We start from the raw sequence: 25,702 nt of genomic DNA, 5'->3' as shown, positions 1-25,702 counted from the left end.
TACTTCTATATAATAGTAGGAATATACAATTTAAAACTTTTCGATTATAAATATTTATTTTGCTACTAGTCTTTAATCTATAGTTTCACCCAGCTTTCACAAAAATAGATTGTGAGCCAAAAGAAATTGAAGACCACTACGTTACATATAAATATACAATCGACATAATGTAATAGGTACATAGGTCATAAATACAAAATCAACATATTATATAATATACACATTAAATATCCTATTTGACATTATAATATACTATTATATATTTATAAAATTTACCATTATGTTCTGTTCGACTATTTTTGGGTCATCACACACCGATTCGACGAAAAACAACTTAAAACCTCGTTTTTTTACGACGATATCCAATATCAATTGCCGGCGCTCAATGGTCGAGTTGGTGGCGTCAAACACCTATAAATCATAGTTATATAATTATTATGTGATTAAATTTCATGCATCTAATATTTTTTAACACAGTGGTATTTTTAAGAGTAAAAACTGATTCTTTCGAAAAGTATTAACGTTTGTGAAAATATTTTTTCATATAATTTGAAATTATTGAAATATATACTTTTAAAGATCAATATTTTTATAATTATTATTTATTACGTTTTCGCCTTATTAAATAAAAACATACATTTTTACTATATCATATTTCACTAAACAGAATATTTTCTGAGAACTTTTAAGTGCATAAATCAAATTTCTAACGATTAATCAATTAGGTAACTATATTTGAAGTTAAACAATTTCTATAACATTAAAAGTTATAATACAGTTGATTTGTTTAAAAATCTAGGTACTTATTAAATTTAAAATCAATAAATTATAATTATGTTGTTATACTAAATGGGGAAAATTTAATAAATTATATTTTTGTATTGTATATTTGCTTTATTATAGATCTTATACCTTTTGTTTATAAAAATTTAAATCAAAATAATAAATAATTATCACTGCAAAATTAAAATCAAATATAAAATTTAATAAAAATTGAGATTTTATTTTGCATGTTATGCATTTTTTTCTTGCATAATTTGCCTTTTTTTAGTGCATGTTTGCATGCATATTTTACAATTTAAAATGCATATTAATCCAGTTTTTAGTTATAAATAATGACCGCAGTTTGTTAATCTATTGGTTATAGCCAAATTATTATGTACCTACATACGAGTAATACTAATAATAATAATAAATAGTTTTTGGGCAGAAACCCATTGGGAATCTTTTCGGTATCCCGCTGACCTAGTCCTCTCCTGAATGTATGAACTCATTTAAGGTCAAAAAATGAAACACTATAAAAAATTCAATTTTATCAAAAACGTTATTACGTAATGATCTCAATTTAGAAAGAATAATATATTTACAAAAATACTTTTTGATAAAATATGTATATGCCATAAAAAAAAATCACCGAATTTTAATATTATTTATGATATACTTACAGCGACTTCACCGCCGTTATCAAGCCACGTACAGACATCATCGAGCGCGTCGATAGCGCATTGTGTTCGAATTGCCATCGCTTCAACGTTATCGGGACGGAAGAACTCGTGGCACTTATACGCCGTAGTAGCATGACGCCGGTATTCTCCGAGATTGAAAACTGAAATATTTGAACATATTCATATAATACAATTGTTATTAACTTAATATATTCAATACCAAATGTACCACACTTAAGTATTGTTATTTTCTTTATACCCACCTTTTGTGTTGATACCGATCCAGTTAAGGTACCGGGAAAGTTTTTTAGATATGTAAGTTTTCCCTCGCGCCGGCAGTCCGACCATGGCAATGACATGCGGTGTGTTAACATAGTTAAGACGTTCACCTAAAAAAATTTAGTACGAAATGAATATCACGCATTTTAATTTAAAAAACTTGAAATAAGACAGTTATGAACTTATAATAATATTAAACTAATAAGAAGATAAATAATGTGTAACTAAATAAATTTGTAAAATTGATTAGATGTAGGAACAACTAAATATCATCAATTAAAACACCACAAAAAATACTTTTAATTTCTTAAAAAAAGTACTATGAAAGTTCCCGAGAAGTTGACCGAGAAAAAAAATTTATCAACATCTATTGAAGACAATAGCTTACAAAAATTATATCATTAACTTTAAAATTAAAAACTATATCAATAATATTAACCTATACTAAATATTTTGTAAAATAAAGATGGTATGGTATACGCCTGTCAGCATAATTTTGAAGACAGTAAATTATGAAAAAGAAAGAAAACCTATAGTAACATAATAATAATATATTAATCATTGGATTTATTCAATTAAATTATCCTTCTTTAAAAAATCTCATTAAAGATTGTCATTATACATAAAAAAAGGTTTAGATACCCGTTTTCTTTTTTAAAGCTATAGTTTTATCCTTTTTTAAGAAAAACATAAAAGGACGCCGCACCCGCAAGTCTTACATACATACAACATAGCAACATTAAATGGATTCTGTTGAACGAAAATTTGCTATGTTGTATGAATGTAGACAGAGATAACACATGCAGGTGCGGCGTTCTCATAAGATCAATAATTATTGATCGTATGCCTTGATCTTGAGATTAATTTATTTGTATCAAAAAGTAATATTGTAAGTAATAGTAAATGATAAGAAAAGTACAAAATGTTTGTGATTATAAATACTCAGCATGGAAATATTAAAATGTGTATTTGAGAACATGTCACTACGTTAGTTTTTACCTTACGAAATAATACGTGTAGTCTATCATAACTATCGTTGCTTAGTTTCCTGCACAAATCCCCTCTTAGTACATCAAAAAACATATTTTTTTTGTTATACAAATTTGTTTAGGCTTCTAGATATAAAACATACTAATATTATACATTTATACATGAACAAATATACAATTAGACGATAAGTCATTTAGTGTAATTTATAATTAAAAAAATTACTTTTATAATCAGTGATGAAATTCGATGTAAAATAAGACATAACAATTATTCGAAGAACATATTTTACTTAGTTGCGTTATCATTAACATACTTAACATACTTATTAGTTATATTACAGTTAAACAATAAGTAATGATTAAATTGAATTTATAAAAAATGTTTTATTTTTCCAAATCATAGTAATTCTATAGGTACTGATTTATAATTAAAATAGCCTCATACAAATTTTGATTATACAAATAGTGTTTTTTCAAAATGAAAAATATAAATAAATCAAATACATTATTGTATAGCTCAAAATCAAGAAGTACCGTTTCGTATATGTATAGTAATAGTACCTATAGTCAATACTTTAAAATCAAATTTTAATACTATATTAAACGCATATATAAATGTGCAATGTAAATGTTTGAAATTATATATATACCTACTCACAGGCCAGGATCGAACCGGCGAGCTACCGAAAAAATCTCGGTGGACCGGTTATGATCATGATTAAGCTTAAGCTAAAAGCTTTTATTTTAAAATAAAGATATAATGTATTAGCATATATATTATTGCATATTTACAGTTCTAAACTTACTTATTGATGATAAACCAAATTTAGGCATTTTATAAATATATGTGTTCATATTTCTAATTGATATTTTTACTATAAGCAGTATAAAGATAAGTGAAAAAAAATTGCTTCTGTTTATATAAGGAATAACTTAATACAATGTATGTTGGGTAATTTGTAAACTTGCTATAGAGAAACTATCATGAAATGATACACACTGACTTCAAGTGAATAAAAAAAATCTTTTTTGCTTGGAGTGCAAATAAAATAAGAGATAAAACATTTTTATCAAATGGACCATAGGTCGGGGGTGGGGAACGGACATTTTCAAAAACCCCTAATTTATTAAATATTAGGATTGAAGTCTTCGTTGCTTATCATATATAATACAATCAAATTTCCACCTATGAATGGACCAATAGAAATTCAAAATCTCGGTGGGCCGAAAAGTCTCAATCGAGCACTGCCTACTCGAAAAAACTTGTACTAATCATAGAACTAAAAAGTCACTAATAAATAGTTAAGCTCAATATTATCAGAAATAAATATCACAGTTTTATAATCGTTGTTCACTATAAATCTAACGTAAACGACAACCTATATAACAATATATCATATAAACAATAATTTTTTTTTTTTAATTTTAAAATAAATATAAAAGTTGTGCATAATTATAACCCAGAATCTAGGAACTATTCATCAGAAAATATCATATCATATTGTATTATATTAATATATAATTTAAATGAATTGTTATAGTATCTAACCTAACCGTTTAAATGCAAATACATTAGTTTATAAATATTTATTGCTAACAATACTTAAAACGTTATTAATTTACTAATGTTTTAAAAACTTTTATCAAATAATCACATGTTGAGACTAACAGTTGCAGATAATATAAACAGTGCTAAGTATCCAACATCTCTTTGTCACATTTTAAACTAACCATGTCAAGGTGAAATAATAATAAATAATACAAAAAAACTATTCAAAATCAAAAATCAAATAAAAAATATATTACAATTAGTATTTAAATTTAATTTGTATCTTAATAAGTATACGATATCATGTTAAATTAATCATTTAAACGATACATTATTTTATTTATTAAATTTAATAATATATAAATGAATGCTTTTTAAATCAATCAATTTTCATTATGTGTCTGATGTATATAATGTATTATTCATATGTATATCTATAACTATAGTATATACCTTAAATATAGCCGCAAGATTTAAAAACTTCTTCTACATACACATTAAAAACTCTTATCACTATAGGATTAATAAATTTAAGATAAAAATAAAATTATACTAAAAGGTGTATTACGATATTAGTGATTATTACATATTTTAATCGGTATGATACTTTGATCCATATGAATATACATTGAATACGTCATGATTACATATATCCGCATGATAGGTAGACATTAATACTGCTAAGTTTACAGAATTACTGAATGGATTATATTGTGTTTAAATACCGAGTGACCGACTAATATTTTTTTTTTCACTACAACAAACTCAGAAACTATTTTATGAGTGTAAAATGTACACTCATAAAAAATTCGAATTTGGTGTGATAAAAAATATATATTTAAAAAAATGTGTGCCGTAAACACATGTCAAAATAAAGAAATGCAGCAGTTACAGAGGTAATTATTTTTAATCTCGTACTTTTCGAGGGCACAGTAGATTTTAGAAGGTAGATAACTTGTTTACGCAATTGATAGACTGATAGGATTACTACTTTGTGTATACATATACGTTATGTAAGATGAAAACTCGTAAACGAAAATGAAACGATTATGGTTTTCTCAAGGTCAAAAAGTTTCGTGCGTATGTTTTTGCTTTTTGGCCAACTCACCGATCATTATGAACTCTTGTCGCTCAAAAAGCGACTGCCGCCGGGGGAACATAGGTTTGACAAGTATCGGACGGTAACAATAATGACGACGATGACGACGACGAAGCGCGACGAGGAGAACGACAACGCGGACACGACTAGTAGACGCGCGAAAAGATTTATTTTGGAAAACGTACAAATCCGGACGCAGTCATATAATATTAAATCGACGATGACGATGATGTCACGTGCATCATCAGGTATTATATATAATATATATATATGTATATATACGCACCTATGTCGCAATGAGTATTATTATTTATCTCGCGGCGATAACGGACGGACCCGACCGACCGACAAATGCCGCAGTCGAATGAACGCGATGGCAATAATACACAGCCACTAGCCATATAGTACAAGTAGTTTAGAATCGAGCGGTGTATGTATGTGAGTACGAAAACCACACTTAGGCGATTATAATAATACTTTGTATTAGTGTGTGTGTGTGTGTGTGTATATATATATATATAGGTACCTGCAACTACTCGTATGCGTTTGTATAGGTAGGTACGAGTCGGGGTGGATGGAGGTCGAACAAAATCGTTAAGGCGCCGCCGCCGCCGTCGCCAAGTCGCGTCACGTCGTCATCGAACACACACCGGGACGGTGGAGAGTATTTGTTAGAAAAAAAAAATTGCACTGCGTAACGACCTATAATAATACTATACGTACATGCGCTATAGCTAAATACGCTTTTCTCTATTCACACACGTACCCAAGCCCAACAATCGTATTTTCAGCCCATTGTGTGACGTACGCGTTCTTCGTGGCAGCGAAGCGTTTATAAATAGTAGACGTCGGAGGGATATACAGCAAACGCCACGAGACGGCGGCCTGTCGATCTATTCTCGTGAGCGCGTCTCCGACGCGACCAGCGAAGACGTCGAGGCCGCGTCGACCCAATTGCCGCGGACCGGAAGGAACCGGACGGAGTCGCACGCCAACAACCACGTATGTGTGCGCCAGGTATCGATTGTTATTTGTTAGTATAAAAAATCGTGACGAATACAGTGACTGTAAAATTTTATCTGCGAACTTGGAGATCGAAAAGAAACAATGCTAACTTTCGAGTAAGTTTCTATAGCGTAATTCATTATTGATCACTTTAATTAATCACTGGGTAATTTTAAATCAACAATAATTGATAAATCCTTACATATAGGTATTAAGAACGATTTAAAGTAAAGACGTCTCCGGCGCGTCAGTGTAAGGATTGAGAAATTTAGACAACGCAAATTGGCAGGTATTCTTGAGAATGTTCAAAAACGGACCGGAATACCGAAACATTCACAACAAACAATTACTGTGTATTGGTCATCATGAATTATTATAATAAATGGCTAAATTTGATTATCAAATACGATAATAGTAAAATTATAAATTAAAAATAAATTAAATTGTAACTGTTATTAAATTGATTAAAAAATAATAATGAAATTCAAAAAAAAAAACATAAATAAATAAATATGTAAATTGTACATTAATAAGTATTTTTATTAAAATATAACAATATATAATTATTTATGATAAAAAGTGTTGAATTGAAATTAAAATAAGTTAAATTAACTAAAATATGATGTATGTGATAAAACATATCTTGTTTTTCTAATGCACATACGTATAATTATTTAAAATAGCCATTCTAATTTAATGATATTTAAATAAAATACCAAAATCTGAACTTTTGAAACCAAAATTTTTGTAGGTAATATTGTATAGAAATTTTTTTTGTTAAAAATTTAGTTATGTACTTATTATTTTTTGGGGTATACAATAGTCTATAAATTTTATAAAACTATATTGAATTTTTTTAAATCTCTTACTTATCAAATAATGCAGTAATACTATTTAATGTCATTATACAAGAATGGAAAGTATCTTGTACGTAACTAAAATTTAAATATTAAGTTAAAATGTAAGTAATAAAAATACTAAGTTGATTGATACCTAGTAAAAACATCTGCGTAACACTTATATAAAAAATTAAAAAACTTTCAATGTCACAGAAAAATAAGAAAGTATGATCAATAAATTAAGAATAGATCATACTAGACTCACCTACGGTCACTTGATGTCTCATATTCTTACAAATATGACATGAAGCGTTCAACTTTCAGTTAAATGTGACCAATAACACGAGGCAAAATATCTAACAATACATTCGAAAGCTTAACATTAAAACAAATTAAATACCTTAAATTGTAAATAAATGACCAATTACAGATATGTTAATGACCCATCAAGCTGTACTCAGAACCACATTATTATTATATGTTTTGCATCTGCGACCTAAGGGTCACCCTATTTGCATCTTGAAATTAACTATCTATATCTTAAAATATTTAAAAATATGATAAATACGACTTTTTTTAATTATTAGAAAATTTTAAGTATTTAATAAATAATACATACTATTTATTTATTTTTAATTTTCCGTATCAATTATATTATGTTAAAAAACATTCAAAACTTTTTCATTTAAGTAATAGAAAGATATATAGTATATAATAATATAACGAATAATATTTATCTCTTTATAATCAAATCAACAAAAAGAATACAAAAATATAAGATATCTAAATGTATGATTTTAAGTATAAGTACTGACTAAATGAAAATACTAAGGAAGTACTAAGTACTCAATAAAGAAAAGTTTATTGTTTTATCATCATACTCCTTAAAATATATAAGATATGGCAAAACCACATTCACTAAGTATATTGTGTAACATATTATTCTATAATAAGGAAAATTAATAAGTTTTACATTAATATAAAACAATTAGTTATTAGTTATTATTTATTAGTTATTAGTCATTAGTCATCACAAATGTTGAATGCAACCAAGTATATCTATTATCTATTATCTACCAAATAAAAATAAAATTATTTTGGATAACATTATCTCTAATTTTAACATTGATTTTCCATAAAATCCTAAACCTAACGAGTTCATTAGCCGTATTCTAATAATATTGAATAGCTAAGTAATAATATCAATGGTAAAAATATGGATCTTTGCTTTGTTAGCAAACTATTATTTACGCTACTATAGTATCTATTATTTATAGATAATAATTTTTTAGTAGTTAACATACAGTACTAACGATGTTATAGTAGATACAAGACAATTGATGAATACACAATATTACTCATTAGTATGATAAAATTAAATAAAAGTAAATTAAACTATTAAATTTAATTTTTATAAATAGAAGCTGGATAAAAATATTATATTAATGCGTGTAAATTTTAAAACGGGCAACAAGTCAAAAATCTTAATGTACACGAAACAAATAGTTTTTAACCTTTGCTACAAAAATTGCATACTGTTCAAAATTCAACGTTTAATTGCGTATAAAAGTTTTATTTTTAAATATTTATGAAGTTATATTTAATACCTAAGTTTATTTTTTACAAATGTTACCTCAACTAATAAGTCAAATTATTCAAATAATCACTATTGAGAGTTTTATCTTTTAATATTACAATAAAACGCTTTTTATCTATTTAGTAATATTAATGAATGAATATTTTATATCTATCAGGGTAAACGTATTTAAAAAAACTCATCATCTTTATTAACAAGTTTACAAAATTCTATTAAGTATTAAATACCAAAACATATTATCATTCGGATTATTGTATGAAGCCAATTCTAAAAAATTAAATTTGAAACTAACAATCAAAAAAGAAAATTACTAGTCATTTAAGATGAAAATAGTTTAGTTAAAAATTGAGATTTGTAGAAAATATTCATAAAAAAAAACTGTGAAAATTTTTCTTACTGAATAGTGATATATTTAAATTGCTGTAAAAATAAATTATAAGAAACTTTATAATGCTAAATCAAGCTTTTTAACATGGAAACAAATAATTTCATCAACAATCCAAAAAAAGAGCCAAACAAATTTTTTAATTTTTATCTAAATCATAATATATATGCATAATCATACGCTTAAAAAATACTAACAAAAAAGTATATAAGAATTCATAGAAAATTATAATTTAAGTAATAGTAGAATATTTCAAGGTTAAAACAAAAAAACTAAAATCGTTAAAACTTAAAGAACTGAGTAAAAAATGTTCAAACTTTAGGCACGAATATGAATATTAAAAAGGGGAAAGTAGATAATTTCTGTAAAATTTTAAGTATTAAGTGTGTCCCGTCATTAAATAAGTTATAAAAAAAATAAATAGATATATGTGTTAAATCTGTCCACAATATAATATGCATACAAAAAACAGTTGTAAGCGATGGCGGTAAAGCACCCCGAGAGTCTCAATTGACATAACTTTTATTGAAATTAACCAATAGTTTCTAAGATAAACAGAAAAGCTGTTAGCGAAAAAACTCATTTCACAATTATAAATAGAACTAATAATTATAGATATATTGTTAATAATTTTTGAGTCGATAACTTACCGTAGAATATTGTGAATGATATGATTATGATATAAATAGATAATAACATAAAATTTATCTAAATGTTTTGAAAATTTCATTGTATAAATAAAATATAATAATAAATCTATGTAAAATTTCAATTATCCACAAATAATTTTTGAATTATGATTATTTAAAAAAATAATTAAAATTGTTATTTTTTGTTTAAATATCTAATTTCGTCCAAATTTTAACTTAAAAAATATAATTTTTTTTTAATTGTTTATATTTTTTAAATTTGATTTTAGAAAAAAATACTTAAGAGGAACCTTGAACCTATTTAATTCACAAACTTTAACTATAAAAATAAACTTATTTAATATTTTATAAATGCTTAATTATAAAATTCTTTATCGACATTCGTAAAAAAAAAATGATTTCAAATGTTTACAAATAAATCAAAACGATTTGAAATATTTTGAGAATTATACTATATACATATATATTATACATAAACACTAAGTGAAAATTTCATTTATGTAAAGTTATTCTTTTTTTAATTACAATAAGATAAGAAAAATCGAATTTCTGCAACTAGTTTTGCGTAAAAACTTTCGTATTTCCCTAATTATTTTTTTAATTTAAATATCTTCCAAAAGTGGATTCACAAAAATATATTGAAGATAAAAATCAAAACATTTTTTTTACTATAAAACATGTACACATAAAATAACACATTGCTACACTCAGAATCTAAAATATATCTATCATTATTAAACATTATATTATTTATATCTCAAAATCGTTTATTAACTTTGATTGCTCAATAAAAAAAAAACAATTTTAAAAAAGGTCAAGGTATGAAATTTTAAATTGAAACAGGATTTTTCTTAAATTTAAGATAATTATTAACAATAGGTTATTCTCCCCAACTACCACTCCTCACCATTCATTCCTATTTGTTGCATTTATTCACTATTTTTTTATTTTCAGCATATTAAACTTCTGTATTCAGTCCAACCATCTGGTATTGGGTACCCAGCGGTCTCTTACTCGTTAGAACTCATTTTACCACTTCTCAAATCATGTGTTCTTGTGCGCGTTATATTATATGTCTTACCCAACTTATTCTTTTAATTTTTAAAACTTTATCTTCTTATTCGTCTCTTTAAACTTTTTGCTTTCATAGATTACCTACAGTGGCCTAGGTTCTTTATTTTGTTCTACCCGAAAAATTAATGCTGGAATTTTTTCAGATATTTACTATCAACACAATAGTATAGATATAGACCAATAACAAAAAGTATCAAAAGTATATTGGTTCAATGTTCAAATTTGTTTTGTATGATTGTTATTGTATCTAGATTAGGTACACATATAAAAATTAATGTTATTTGTTACATCATATAATAATTATATTATATACTAAATATTTTCTTTTGAGTACCCATACCAAATAATAAATTATTTTTGGAGCATCATCCATTTACGTTATTTATTTACAATTCGTTCCCCCTTCCACTTCACCATACCAAATAACATACTCTGAACTAAACATAAAACCTAAAAATATGTTATTAATTAAGGTTATTAATAAGAAGCAAATTATAATTTATTGTAATTTGAACATAGTACAAAGTACCTGTTTATTATTTCTCTACCTTTTAAATGTTAAGTAGATACATTTTAATTATCAAAGTATAAAAGTTAAAAAACAATTCAAGTACTTCTTAACATGACTTCGTACAACTAACTAAACTACACACATTTAATACAAATAAAAACAAATAAATAATTTAATAGATGTATTGAATTTTTCATTTTGATGTCATAATAAGTCAATTGAATTGTGTAACAAACAATTCCTAATGTTTAGTCCACCATTCACATCCATTAGCAGCTATCACCCCAGGAGTTACTATCGAAGCTTATTTCCAGTATAAAATACAGTGTTACTATTATCAGTATTTATGATGATATAATATTCTTGTTTAACATTTAAATACATAATAAATTAATAAGAATGAATTACGTTACGTTGTGTAATTTAAATTTTGTTTACATTTCGTAAATTTAAACCATGTAACCACTAATGCCGAAGATATCAAGAAAAAAACTTTCTAAAATCGTAATTTAATACTAATTTTTAAAGTAATAGATTTTATATATTATGAAAAATAAAAAAATTGTCTATATTATCCAAAAATAAATTGTACTCTAATGAATTATAACAGATACTACCTAAGTATACTATAAATATAATTACTGAGTAAATTTCAAGATAGTAGTTAAAATATAATAAATCATTTAAAACCTTGGACATATGTATGGCATAAATAGGTAATCCTATGACAGAAATTACCTAATATAATATACCTATAAAAACTTTCATAATGTGAGTAAAAATAATAATGATTGTGTTATATAAATATCTTATTTGCAAACAAAACAACACAAGAATACTACGTGATTATTATTTTGATTGTATTAATAATGTAATAATAGTAAATAAACTATAGATTAATATGATAATTTATAATACCAATCTAGCCTATCTACTACCTATTAAATTGTAAAAATATATTATGTTTAAAAACATTTGTTAACTATTATAATAGAAAAAATGCTTCAATATTCAAGTTACTTTTTCTTTTAGAAAAATGAATATAATTGGTGCTTAATTAAAATCCAAAATTCATCGGAAAAAATCGATTTTTTTATTTTACTGTATTTTAAAAACGAATAAACGTATATTCATTAAATGTTTGTGTTTTTATTAGTATATAAAATACTAAAATAAACATAATCTTTATTTTTTTCTGTAAATAACGATAAAAAAATGTTCCCTCAGTCAAAAAGCTTGAAAATGTAATACAATATTCCTCATACTGGAATTAAAAAATATTAGAACATAAACATAGAATACTTTTATAAGAGCATTTTTATATTAGAATTTCGTTAAAATAAATATTTTGTTAATAGTTTCGACAAACTTTGATATTCACACTTAAACATGATATTTGTTTTCAATGTAATTTATTAAAAGAAATATATAATTCATAAAAACTTAAAATACTTCATTATTACTTAAACCGTTATTTTTTATACTAAAAATATTTTTAAGAACTTATTAAAAACACACAAGAAATACATTTACAATATATACAAGAAAAACTTTTATAAGCTTTTGTAGTTCAAATTTTGATGAAATTGGATATTTAGTAAAAATAAAAATTTTAATTATTTCGTTGTATTCTATTATAAAATTAATTTTAAGTTATTGCCTATGTGTATACCATTTAACGTTAACCGTAATATTAATAGTATAATAAATCAGTATAGTAAAAATAAATAAATACATAATAAATTATATACTTAGTAGTTAGTAACAGACGGTCTCAGCATAAAATCGCTTTTCCTATCTAAACAATAGTTTATCGATTAAATCAAATTTAACACATCCATTTCATTTAATTAGCCTACGTAATGACGAGGTAGTACATACACACTCGACACCTGCTGTTCCTTAGCTATACACAATTCGACAGGGAAACGAAACGCGACGCGTAATACTCACCATCGATGTGAATTTTAGACGTGATCCCAGTCTTTTTAATCAAGTATCTAGAGGCGAGCGCTACGAACTGCGACCCACAGTCCCGGTTATTATGCATGGTTGACGGAGAATGCGATGCGTACGCGGACGGAAACTCCACCACTATCAAACCGGTCCAATATTGCAGAATCCACCACCGCCGCACTGTGCCGAAACGGCTAGCACAGCTGCGCGCACACAACCGATTATATTTATACAATTTAAAATTTTTTTTATTTATTGATATACACGAATAAGAATAATACGTATTATATAATACACCACTCCTCTTCGTATGATAATAATACCTATGATATAGTGTATGAATGCGCTTTACGTTTATATTTCACTTAAAATTCTATGTTAATTTTTTTTCTTTGTATTTGCTAAACAAACAAAATAAAATTTCATCCAAATAGCAATCATAAACTACTCAGTCACATTATATATTAAATTAAAAAATTTTGTTTTATTTCAACTGGAAATAATTTAGAAAAATAAATTAAGCCCACATAATATACATCATGGTTACCCGTGCCTTACCACTTCGCTCATTAAAACTTTATAACTAATACTTATAGGTTACAACTCATAAATTACTGGTCCAAATTTAAATTTTTATATAAATATCGAAATAAACTGAAAAATATTCTACTTTAAAATATCAAATAAAAAATATTTGTCATGAAAAACTTTAAAAAAAATTATAACTAAACTTAGTACTAAAAAACGTATTTTTAGAAACATTTATAGAATTGCTTATTATAAGAAAACCAATGTGATTTAACGAACTAATAGTAAAACTCTATAGAAATACTACGAGGAAGTTACTTTATCAAATTACATGGTTTATATAAGTTGCATTTATAAATATATGTATAAATAATATTATTACACACTAATTAATATGTTAAAATAACCAAATTAAATAAATTAAATAAAGATAATACATCTAAATTATTTTTGGTGTTCGCAGGTATAATGTACACATTTATTTATAAATATAATGTAAGTGCGCTTTTTTGTCATTTTAAAATTTCAACATGAAGGTATTTTTTTTTAAAATATTTACTAATTAATTTAATTAGTTGATATAATGAGGTATACTAAAAGAATTAAACAAGTTAATCTTTCCTGAACAAAATATAATAGTTTGTAGTAATTATAATTTTAGATTTTAAGCGGAGCGATGAATATATAGAATTTACAATGTTTTTATATAATTGTCTAACGTCAGAAACAGAAAAAAATGATCTATTTTAAATTTATAGAGTTATTTCTGGTATCAAATTTAATTTAGCTTCGATTAAAATACTAGTTTTGGACAAAATTGATTTTATTTTTTGTTGTAGTTCGAAAACAAATAACTTCAAATAATTAAGTACTTTAAATATATATGTGTATGTGTGTGTTTCTATAACACTGATACAATTTTCAAAATATTTTAACTCTTTTAATAATATTTATGTGTTTGATGACATTTTCAATTTATGTTGGTAAATTTACATCATTTGAAATATAAATATTAACAAAATCTAATATTTAAATAAAAACTTACGATAGTTATTTTGTAATAACTTAAAAATTTAAATCGGATAACTTTTGGCTATTACATATATTATTTTCTATAAGCACATTTTGAAATTTTCAAAATATTTAAACAAATTTTAAGCTATTTATACCATAAAACCTATTCACACTATTTTATGGCATAATACTAGTTCGTTGGTATTTACCTAGAAATTAATAATATTATATGATAAAATAATACAATAATGAATTATAGGTATACAATATCTAGCGATATTTTCTGTCTTAATAGTAGTATTAATTTTATTTTATTGAATGAAAGTGCAATAAGACAGCATTTTAACAAACAACATACATAGAAATAATATAATTCTAGTTTAATTGAATTTTTGAAATAACAATTAAGAAACTTTAAACATAAAAGTATTAATTAACAAATGAGAAAAAATAAAACCATGACCTTAGTATGAATTTTAATTAAATATGTTAAATTAGGAGACACTGCATGAGTTACTTTACATTTTACAGAAGATTTAATGAAAATGTAACTTAATTATCTGAGTTTTACTAAGTAGGTATGAATTTAAAAAAAAATATATATATATATCCTTAGAAATAAAGACGAATACACCTGTTACTCATAATCATTTTCATAAACAATGATTTATCATTGAATTCAAATTTAATGAATATTCATTACAATGACCTACTCAATAATGAGCTTCGCTCAAAACATGATATACTATATTATACGAACATGGCAAAGGGATTTCCAATGGTATTTTCACTTGAAGTCAAATTATTCATAAATCATAATCATTACTAGCGTATCACAACATAAAGCAAATCTTGTGTAAGGCATAGAATCAAAGATTTCTTCGATAGTATTAATTTTTATTACAGATAATAATTAAGGTTTATAGACTTGGTTAAAATTATCTCAACTAAATAACAAAAAAAAAAAATAAAAAGCTTAACTTAAAGGACATCAAAACACTAAAAACAAGTTTGCTTAGATTTAAAATATGTCTTTAAGAAATATAGTGTAGGTCTCACACTTAGACACTAATTATTCAATGAGATACAGGCGTTTGAAAATATGTGACGTCATAGAGCCAAAGTCAGGACAGCGGCACATGTCTTACGTGCAAGTGTCTATAGATTAACACGATTTCAATCATTAAATATAATACTTTTAAATTTTTTTATGCAACCTTAAGTATCTTTTGTGTTCATGACACTGGTTTGATTATAATTTTGATATACTTTCTAGTTTTTTTTATAGTAGATAAGACTATTATAGGTAGTCAATTTCGTAAAATTTGGTAACTATACCTACGAGTATACGACACGAATCGCGAACTCAGTAATTTTACTAAATTATAATTTATAATATGTATGCAACAATAAGATATATTCAATTTTAAATCATGCCATCGTTTTAAACACATAAATATACTTAGGATTATGAAAAAAAAATTCTGAAATACTATTTTAAGTCACTAAAATCATTATGTAAATCAAACTACTTATACATGTAAAACATAGGCGGCTGCTCACTCGTCAGCTCTACGATGTCACACGGCTATTCATCAGCTCTCATTATCTCGTTGAATAATCATTTTTTTTTAACTTCGAATTTTTACCAAAACGTTTTTCATTGTGTTGACTACAATAATATACCAATAAACTTAAAATAAAATAAAAAAAATTAGTGTTGTGAATGTTGTGATGTCCTTTAAAATTATATATTATAGCATACAACTGTTTAATTTGAAACAAAATTAAAATCTACAGCTGTAATTACGCATTTAATATATATAGTAGTTACGTAGTATGTGAAATAAACTTTTGAAATTCGCATATTGTACATTTCTCATCATACAGTAAATATATGTTTAATGACATAAATATTGAATATATTATGCTATAATTGAAAAATATCCTACATTTTAATAAGTAGATAACACCTATAGTATTTATATTTTAATATTTATATCCTAGTTGTATATTATGTTAAATGTTACCTATGTAAATTGTATAAATGTGTAATATAAAATAGATAGATAAATACATAATTTGTATGTATGGTATATCTATGTAGTTAATTAAACTAACTGTAAATCTGACTTTACTGGAAATGAACGAACAAAAAATATATTACTACATCGGTATACCTCGGTTTTAGACTTTTAGTATACCTAAATTCGCGGGAAAATCAGCATCGGTATTATACCTAGCTTTATGAACTAATTCGAACGAAATAAGCAATCTGTGGGTGACAGATTAAATACCTATAATACATAGTGGTTCCCAAACTTTTTTCCATCGCAGTACATTAATTATAAGTCATACTTTGGATAAATATTAAATATTATCTACTTTTCAAAAAAAAAAATGTTATATATATAAATGGTTTATATTTTATGTATATAAAGTTTAAATTTTCGTGGCACACCAATGCGGGCACGGATCCAGAGTAATAATCTAGGGGAGAGGAAGCAAACCATTTTTTTTTATAGGTATTTAATTCATAATTTAAAATGTTTGTCATAATAGTAAGTAATCAATGTAATAAATAAATTAATGATTATTTAATATAATATAACATTTATAAATAAAATAATAAACGTCTATTTACGTTTTCGCTTTTTCTTATAATCTATATAATATATTATATTATCAGACATATATTATGTGATTTGAAATAAAGTAATATCAGGATCTGTAGAATTATAAAAAAAATTTGAAAAATAATATGTCTAGGGGCTTGGATCACCAATGTGCCGAGACACATTCTTTGGGAAACACTGCTATAGTAGGTACTTGGTATATTTTCGAACCTAGACATTAATTTAGTTTCATACATCTCCAAGCTATAGTAGTTATACATATATAGATCATGCAAGTCTTAAATACTATCCTAATTATTTACTTAATTGTTGTAATTTTTATTTAGTTAATTTATTTATTAATATTTATTTCAAGTTAAATTGTATTCTATACAATTTATTCTATTGCTCTAACTTGTCATACGAAATAAATTTATTTAAAAATACAAAAAAATTCAATGAGGTATTTTTCATAAATTAATTTTGAAGTAGTTTAAAATATACGTTAATTTAACTATGCTTAAATAGCATTCATTCGCAATTATTTTAAGTATTATTTGAATAACGTTTACAACAGTTATACAAATTCAAAAGTTCCGAAATAATCACAAGTATACGCTAATACAGACGCAATAGCATAAACGTCATATACGATGAGTTATTTAATTGCGTCATTTATATTAAACTATAATCTTTCATTTAGCCTATATGAGTCAAGAAAAAAAAACGTCCGTGAAAACCTTAATCATACAGATATTTAAAAATTCTAATTGCGTTTGACTCGTTTTTTAATAAATAATATTAATTCAAATTCAATACAAACATATAAACTACATTTTATAAATATAATATAATTATATACCTACCTAGATACAATTTTATATTTGATTTGTATTAGTATTTAATATTTAGCAGTAATGTAATATATGTTTTATGACCTTGATAAAAACTGCGTAATTAAATAAAAAATAAAAATAATATAATCAAGTTGTAAATACAATAACATTGAACAACTATGATGTATCATATGATTAAATGAGCCGGTGTATTTGAAATCTTTGTAATTTAAAAAGATAAGAGATGAGAACAGTAAGATGTGTGAAGTAGTATATAATAGAGAACTCTCGTTCCTCTAACCTTTACTCTTATTTAAATACTTCAAAAAGTACTAACACCACGATACTTTTTAAAATATTAATATTTATTTATAATTTTCATTTGTTTTTCGTCTTAGATTTAATTCTTTAATATTGAGGATGATTTCTGGTAGCAAATTTAATGTAATTGGTACTTTAATTTTTAAGATGCCAAAAGTAGAAAATGTCCAGTACCCTAATATCATAGGAGTACATAAAATTGAATTTTAAGTAGAATTACAGTATTTTAGAATCGCTTCTTACTTTACCTTAATAAAATGATTTGATTATATACATAATAATTCATAATTGCCTCAATTTTTTTCTTTAATAATAAATGTATTCAAATTGTAAGTATACTGAAAGATCATATGAAATTTTCAATTAGATTTTTAAATTATTTTAAGAGTATTCAACAGTGAAACAAACGCATTATTTTTAAATGAGAATCACTTTTTTTCTGTAAATTAAAATTAAATTACCAAGCTTTAATTATTAATTATTACTTACTATATTACAAGATATTAAAAATAAATTATATATTAAGAGATGTATTAATAAATACTTAGATTGTATGTTTAATTTTAATCACATAAGTTCAGTAAAATGTATTCAAAAGTAATATGAATTAATATAATTACATAAAAATATGATATTATAATGTTGTTTAAAACAAGGACTTCAGCAAAAAAAATCACCTAAAATTAATGTTTATTATTTATAATTAATATATCAAAAGTGAGTACACATATAACTTGTATTTAATTTATCTTCTTAAAAATAACAAGAGCACTACTACCTACTGGGGCAGTGTTTTTTATATTATCTATTTTTTTTTTACTGTTTAATAAAATCTAAACCTCCCATTATTAATTTATAAGTTTAAATATTTAATTTGTAATAAACCATAATTTTGTAATAATAAATTATTTTTTACTTTTCTATAACACTTGTATATACTAACAAGCACACTACACATCTGTCTATTTTATCTATCTGATATTATATACGTAACATAGGTTAACTTTGAGGTTAGCTTATTGGAAAAAAATGATTTCGCAATAAGTTATAGACACGCTACCTACTACAGTGATAATTGTAGAAAGCTAAATGTTTACAGACATGAAAGATAATTTCATGTATTCTGAGAATAATGATAATTCAATTAGAAAACATTTTACATTAAAATATTAGTAAATTAATAAATAATGGGTACTTGAATTGAATTACTTGTTTTTATTGTTTGATTTATGGTGGGTATATTATAGTTTTCTAAGTGATAATTATTAAAATTCTACATTTTGTTCCTTAAATAATTTTACTTACACAAATATATTTTTTACATTTTTTTTTGAACATGGTGTTATAATAGACAAGAAAATAAAGACCTTACAATAAACGTATTGATATACATTAAATGAATATTAATTAATTATGAAAAAAAAATCTTAATTTATGTAATTTTACTAACTTTCTATAACTGCAATTAACAAAATATGCATGACTGGCTTTGCAGCTTAAATTTTTTTTTGGGGTTTGGGTGGTGCTCACGACCCTTAATGTATATTAAAATATAAAATAAAAATGTAACATAGTTTACAAAAAAATTAACTTTAAAACTACAAAAGGATTTATTTAATTTATTAGTTCAACTCATAAAATATAACTATAATCATTATTACAAAATATTCATTTAGATGGTTTTCATGATCAAAAATAGTGAATTTCAATAAAAACATACCAAATACATTCTAACCATTATTTATTTATTCATTAAAATAATTAAATTTGTTTAAATTGAACAAAAGTGTTTAGTCTGTAATATTGACTATACAGTATAGGAACATAAAATAAAGTATTCTTAGTGTTCAGTACTAAAATTTGCAAACTATATACAAAGGAATGTTAAATTTAAAATCATAATTTATTCATCTTCTAAGATTTACATTAACAAACATATTTGCATATAGTGCCTACTTATCGTGAATCAATTCTATTACTAATTTAATTTAAAACGTCATTAATGCTCAGTAGTTGAAGAAAAAAAATATATATAAGAGAAAATAACTATTTTTAAGTATTAAGTGAACTAATTTTAATTACAGATATTAAATATAATATTTACAATTATTGACACACATCATTTTTAATCGCTAAAATAAAGTTAATTATAGTAATAATAAGGTATCTTATATTAGTAATTAAAATACATTTTAAATACTTTAAAAATAATTATGATTAAATAAATGAAATCACACATAATATAATATACTGAGAGCATATAATTAATACATACCAAGTGAAAAAATTAACTATTATATTATTAAGCATCTTAATTTAAAATATTTCAATTGAAAAAATATAATTTTAATAACTTTTTATAAGTCAAGAATTATACTTAAAATAAACTAAATAGTTCAAGATCATATGAAACATGTAAAATAAAAACAAATACATTTTTGGGGGTTTTCTATACAATTTAGTATCTATTAGTATATTATAATTAAGTATATTTTAGATTATTTCTATGAAATTTAGAATGAAAATAATGCTCAAGATTAATTTTTAAAATTATTTAGCTCTATATGTTAATATTTAATTGAACTTGCTACACCCACCAGCTATGCTGCGGCGTCATTAAAATATTTTTAATAAACAATAAATAGTCATTTTTAATTAACAATAAAATATTGTTTTATTTTAGTTTTGTTATCTTTATGTAAAATATTATTTTTTGATAATAAACGTATATAATATATATATATATATATATATATATATATATATTAAAATTATTTAAGACATGAGAATATTTAGATATTTCTATTAAAAGGAAGCTATACCGAAGGTAGAACTATCCGAGGAACTATCTAACTATATATACATGTGAAAATGGAAATCTTAATAACACATGTTCTCCGAAACTATTCATCTAAATATCTTGATTTTATTTACTTTAGAAATAGGTTTTAAACCTATTTCTGATGTTAAAGTTAATGAAAAATTGAGTTATTAATTTTTATAAATAATTGGAAAATAAACATATAAAGATTATTTTTTTTAATCCGAATTATCAATTATTAGTTATTATTAGAAATTAGTATTTTAATGAATAGTTGATGTAGTATAATACTACAAAACTTTTTCGTTGTTTTTGGTTCACACTATTGAAACTTTACGAGCTATTGGTTGTGGGTTTAGAATTAAAGAAAAACCAAATTTAGGTCATTTAAAAAAATTTTGCTGTTAAATGGTCAAAAAAACAACACTGAATGGGAAAACTATGTAAAGTGGATAAGTCAGAAATATCATCTATCACTAAGTCAGAAAATAAAAAATATTAATAATCCACACATTCCACATATGTTATGCTTAATATTAGCAAAAGGTAACCAAATTTAACATGGATGAATTTTGTATGGGCATCAAAGTGCACTGAATAGTTAATACAGTATAAATTTAAAATTGTAACAACATAAAAACAAAAACCGTATGAAACCTACACTAAATATATAGTTATACAGATAATAACTAATAAGTAATAATAAAAGGAATAGTTACTTAACATAAACAGGTATTATATTTTAATAAAAATTAACTTAAATTAAATTATATATTGGGAAATTTAAAATACTATTTAATTTTTGTTCTATGAAAGTTTTCTAATAAATGCACTAAGAATTAAGTAAATATTATAATGTTAAATTTATTATTTATTAATTTAAGATAAATAAGTATACTTGTATTTATAAACAGTTTACTATGTAGATGCTTAATTAAAAATTTCTTGTACCTGCCAATTATAAAAATATTTAAGTTTTTATGTTCACCAAATATAATAGTAAACCACAAAATAAACTAAAACATTTTAAATATCAAAGAAAAATATAAATAAAATGAACAGTAAACATTAACAAATTATCAATAAAATTATTAACCATAACTTTTCTAATATAATACCATAATTTGCTTGCTTGAAGTCAACAAAGCATAAGTGTATTTTTGTATTTCACTAACTACTAAGATAATTTATTGGTTATTGATTGTACAGGTAACTTACTCTGATAGAAAATACAATTTATTTGTTTAAATTTAAACTTTTGTCATTATTAACTTATCGTAGTATATATTATATTGTTTTAATTTTAATTTAATTTCAAGGCTGAAAAATAATGAATTAAAAAGTTAAGCTAATTTTAACTAAGTTCTATCACAAACCACTTTTATTTCATAGTAATTTTTAACATGACAAATTAAATTTCAATTTAAAATTTAAAATATTATTATTCAATTGCCAGCCAACCTAATTAATTATAGTTATATGTTAAGTTATTTTACAAATGGCATGGCTCACATAGATTAATATTCCTTATTTCTTGATAATCAATATTCATTTTATATAATGATTTTATTAAAAAAAATTATATTTATTATAAGCTTGGACTTCGGAAATGCCAGTCAATATAATGTATAAAAATATAACTATAAAAATTCTTTGGCAAATATTAAATTAATTTAAACTTTGGTACATTATTATTATTCTGTATATACTCAATCTAATTGTTAATAATATCTAACACTGTATTCAATATTTATTTATAATAACCATTATTAAAAAAGAAATTTTAATTAATTTATAAATATACATTACATACATATATGTAGACAATATGTATTTATTATACATACATAGATTGTAATATAACTTATAAGTATACGAGAAATTCTACTTTCTTGTTGTTGTTACAGTTGTACACTAGAATATGTATGAAGACTTTTTACCATTTTCATTAGGGACATTAAAAGGTTTATTATTAAATGACAGTTACAAATGGTTAGGTTATGATAACGCATCTCAACTGAATGGAAATATTTAAACCCTTAACTATAATCGGTAGTGTATTTTGTATACCAAACTTTCTATTTATCTTATTCTATTATAGTTCATAATTGTTTTCAGTTATTTTTCTAATCTAACCTTTCCTTATGAAACATAATAATTACAATAGAAATAAATTCCAGTTGTCTTTTCATGTTTGTAGCAGCATAAACAAGTTCATTAATACCTAAATTATTTTTATGTTTGTGAATACTATGCATGTAATACTTTTATCAATTTTAACATAGGAAATGCAAGATAATTTTTCTTTTATTATAAATTTTTATAATTAAACTTAAAACAAAATTAAGAAGCATTTTGTTCTTTTTGAAGTACCTACCTAAATAAAGACAATTAGGTATATACACAACACTATATTGATTTCTGTATATAGTAAATTGGTGAGTAAAATATACCAATAATTGAAAAAAAAATAATGCATATATCTAGTTAAATGTTAAGCAATTCATAGAAAGAAATTTCCAAAAAATTAAGTAATAAATTTAAAAAAAAAATGTATTTATTATTTTGGATTACTTTTTGACTTCTTATATTAGAAGTTCTATATACTAACCTAATAAGAAATATTAAGAAATAATTATACACATTATAAACCTGCATTAAAGTAAAAATAATATTATTAAAAATTACTATGTTTTGTGGTAACAAAAAGAATGTACCAGACTTAATTTTTAAGTGAGTATCTATCAAACTAAATTCTTATTTTGAGTTTTATTTCACTTTTTCAAGTTTACAAAGATAATTAAAAAAAAACAATAAGAAAAAAATTATTGATATCCAACTACCTATAGGTACATTGAGAAATTGAATTTTAAGTAAAATATTATGTTTTAAATTGTTTTCATATTATATTCTTTATCACTATAATTAAAGTACCTACCTAAATAAATCAATAAAAAAAAAAAAATGTTAAAACAGCAATTTTCCCATCATAGGTACCTAAATAGTAAATACAATATAATAACTACTTACCTGGATTTATTAAAATTCAAAAAATGTAATCAGTTCTTAAGACAAATTAATCAATATGAGAGTTCTTTCTAACAAGGTACCTTGTTAACCTATTACCTAATTATTAACTTAAGTAAAATTCTATTTAACAGATAAAAGCTATCATAAGACAAAATATATGTAAAGATAATTTACCTCTAATTGGAAACGGTTTTGTCAGCACTGTGTCTGTAGTTGGAGGTAAATGTCTATAAACTTGATTGTTTTCATCTTTGGGTGGCCAATAATGTTCACTGCACAATTTGATGCAGTCACCATTACTGTAATCAGGTACAACAGTCTTCACTACTGAACTGCAAACGGCCATTACTTCATTAAGTGCTTAGTAACGTAAGTATATGGAGCTATATTTATGATGTATATTACTAAATTATAATACGTGGAAATGTGAAATATTTATAAAATAAAAAAATTCAAACAGGAACCGATTATAAACAAAATAAAAACAAAACAAACAATTAAAAAACAATTTCTCCTAAATCAACAGTGTAATAACTGTTATGTTTAAATTAGAAACCAAAATTTAATTAAAAAAACACCAAACAGAACGTATGGCCTGGACGACTATTGAACCAAAAAAGAAACGGACAGCGACAGTGATGACTGACAAGTGACAAACTACGGTAGACAGAATTAATATTAACTAGTCAATACTAGGTAGTGACTTCACGACAGACGGAACTCGAAAACGTGCTGTACGTCTCGAGTGTTTTATACGAGCTTCGGATGAATGAAAACTATCGATTGATAAGAAATTTGATAACATTTATGGCTAGATATACTGGACGTCATGTACTCGTAGTTTTCTCCACGACTTTGTAAATTTGTGATGTTTGTCAAACTCGTCAGTCTTTTAGAGTTTTAAGTTAAATATATAATAAAGTCATGATTTATCGTACTTCGTTTTCAATTTTTACAAGAACTTACGTTCCGTATAGGTAGATTTTCTGAAAAGGATCAACGGCGAACAGTTGTTTTTATCTTCCATGACGACCGACGGGCCTTGAATCTACACTCCGTCACTCAACCAATGATACTGAATTCAATAGCCGAATGAACCACAGACAATATTAAATATGAATATATAATATATAGGTATATATTCTATAGATATCTAAAT

The 25,702-nt window shown here is 24.1% G+C and overlaps 1 protein-coding gene and 1 long non-coding RNA gene across 6 annotated transcripts in view; one reads left to right on the top strand and one right to left on the bottom strand.

The window, feature by feature from the left end:
* LOC112597176 (6-phosphofructo-2-kinase/fructose-2,6-bisphosphatase) overlaps positions 1-25,316 on the bottom strand; it is a 34,185-nt gene extending 8,869 nt beyond the window's left edge. For 2 of the 5 annotated variants that reach the window (XM_025343113.1, XM_025343114.1), the window contains exons 1-4: positions 24,718-25,316; positions 1,709-1,834; positions 1,446-1,606; positions 277-411 (exon numbers count right to left, since the gene is read on the bottom strand). In XM_025343113.1, coding sequence (XP_025198898.1) covers positions 277-411; positions 1,446-1,606; positions 1,709-1,834; positions 24,718-24,889 — 594 coding nt within the window. In that variant the 5' untranslated portion in view covers positions 24,890-25,316. Of the gene's footprint in view, positions 1-276; positions 412-1,445; positions 1,607-1,708; positions 1,835-5,370; positions 5,519-13,375; positions 13,521-24,717 lie in introns of those variants that run through there. The other 3 variants (XM_025343115.1, XM_025343116.1, XM_025343117.1) reach the window with 3 other exon arrangements.
* Positions 5,785-6,778, top strand: LOC112597177. The gene is made up of 3 exons (XR_003114824.1): positions 5,785-5,799; positions 5,916-6,482; positions 6,575-6,778. It is a non-coding gene; the product is annotated as an uncharacterized LOC112597177 (long non-coding RNA).
* Positions 25,317-25,702: the final 386 nt, after the last annotated feature.

Source organism: Melanaphis sacchari, unplaced genomic scaffold, assembly GCF_002803265.2.
Source record: "Melanaphis sacchari strain LSU unplaced genomic scaffold, SCAv2.0 Contig393_pilon_pilon, whole genome shotgun sequence".
Lineage (NCBI taxonomy): Eukaryota > Metazoa > Arthropoda > Insecta > Hemiptera > Aphididae > Melanaphis > Melanaphis sacchari.
This window is presented reverse-complemented; position numbering and strand designations above follow the sequence as displayed.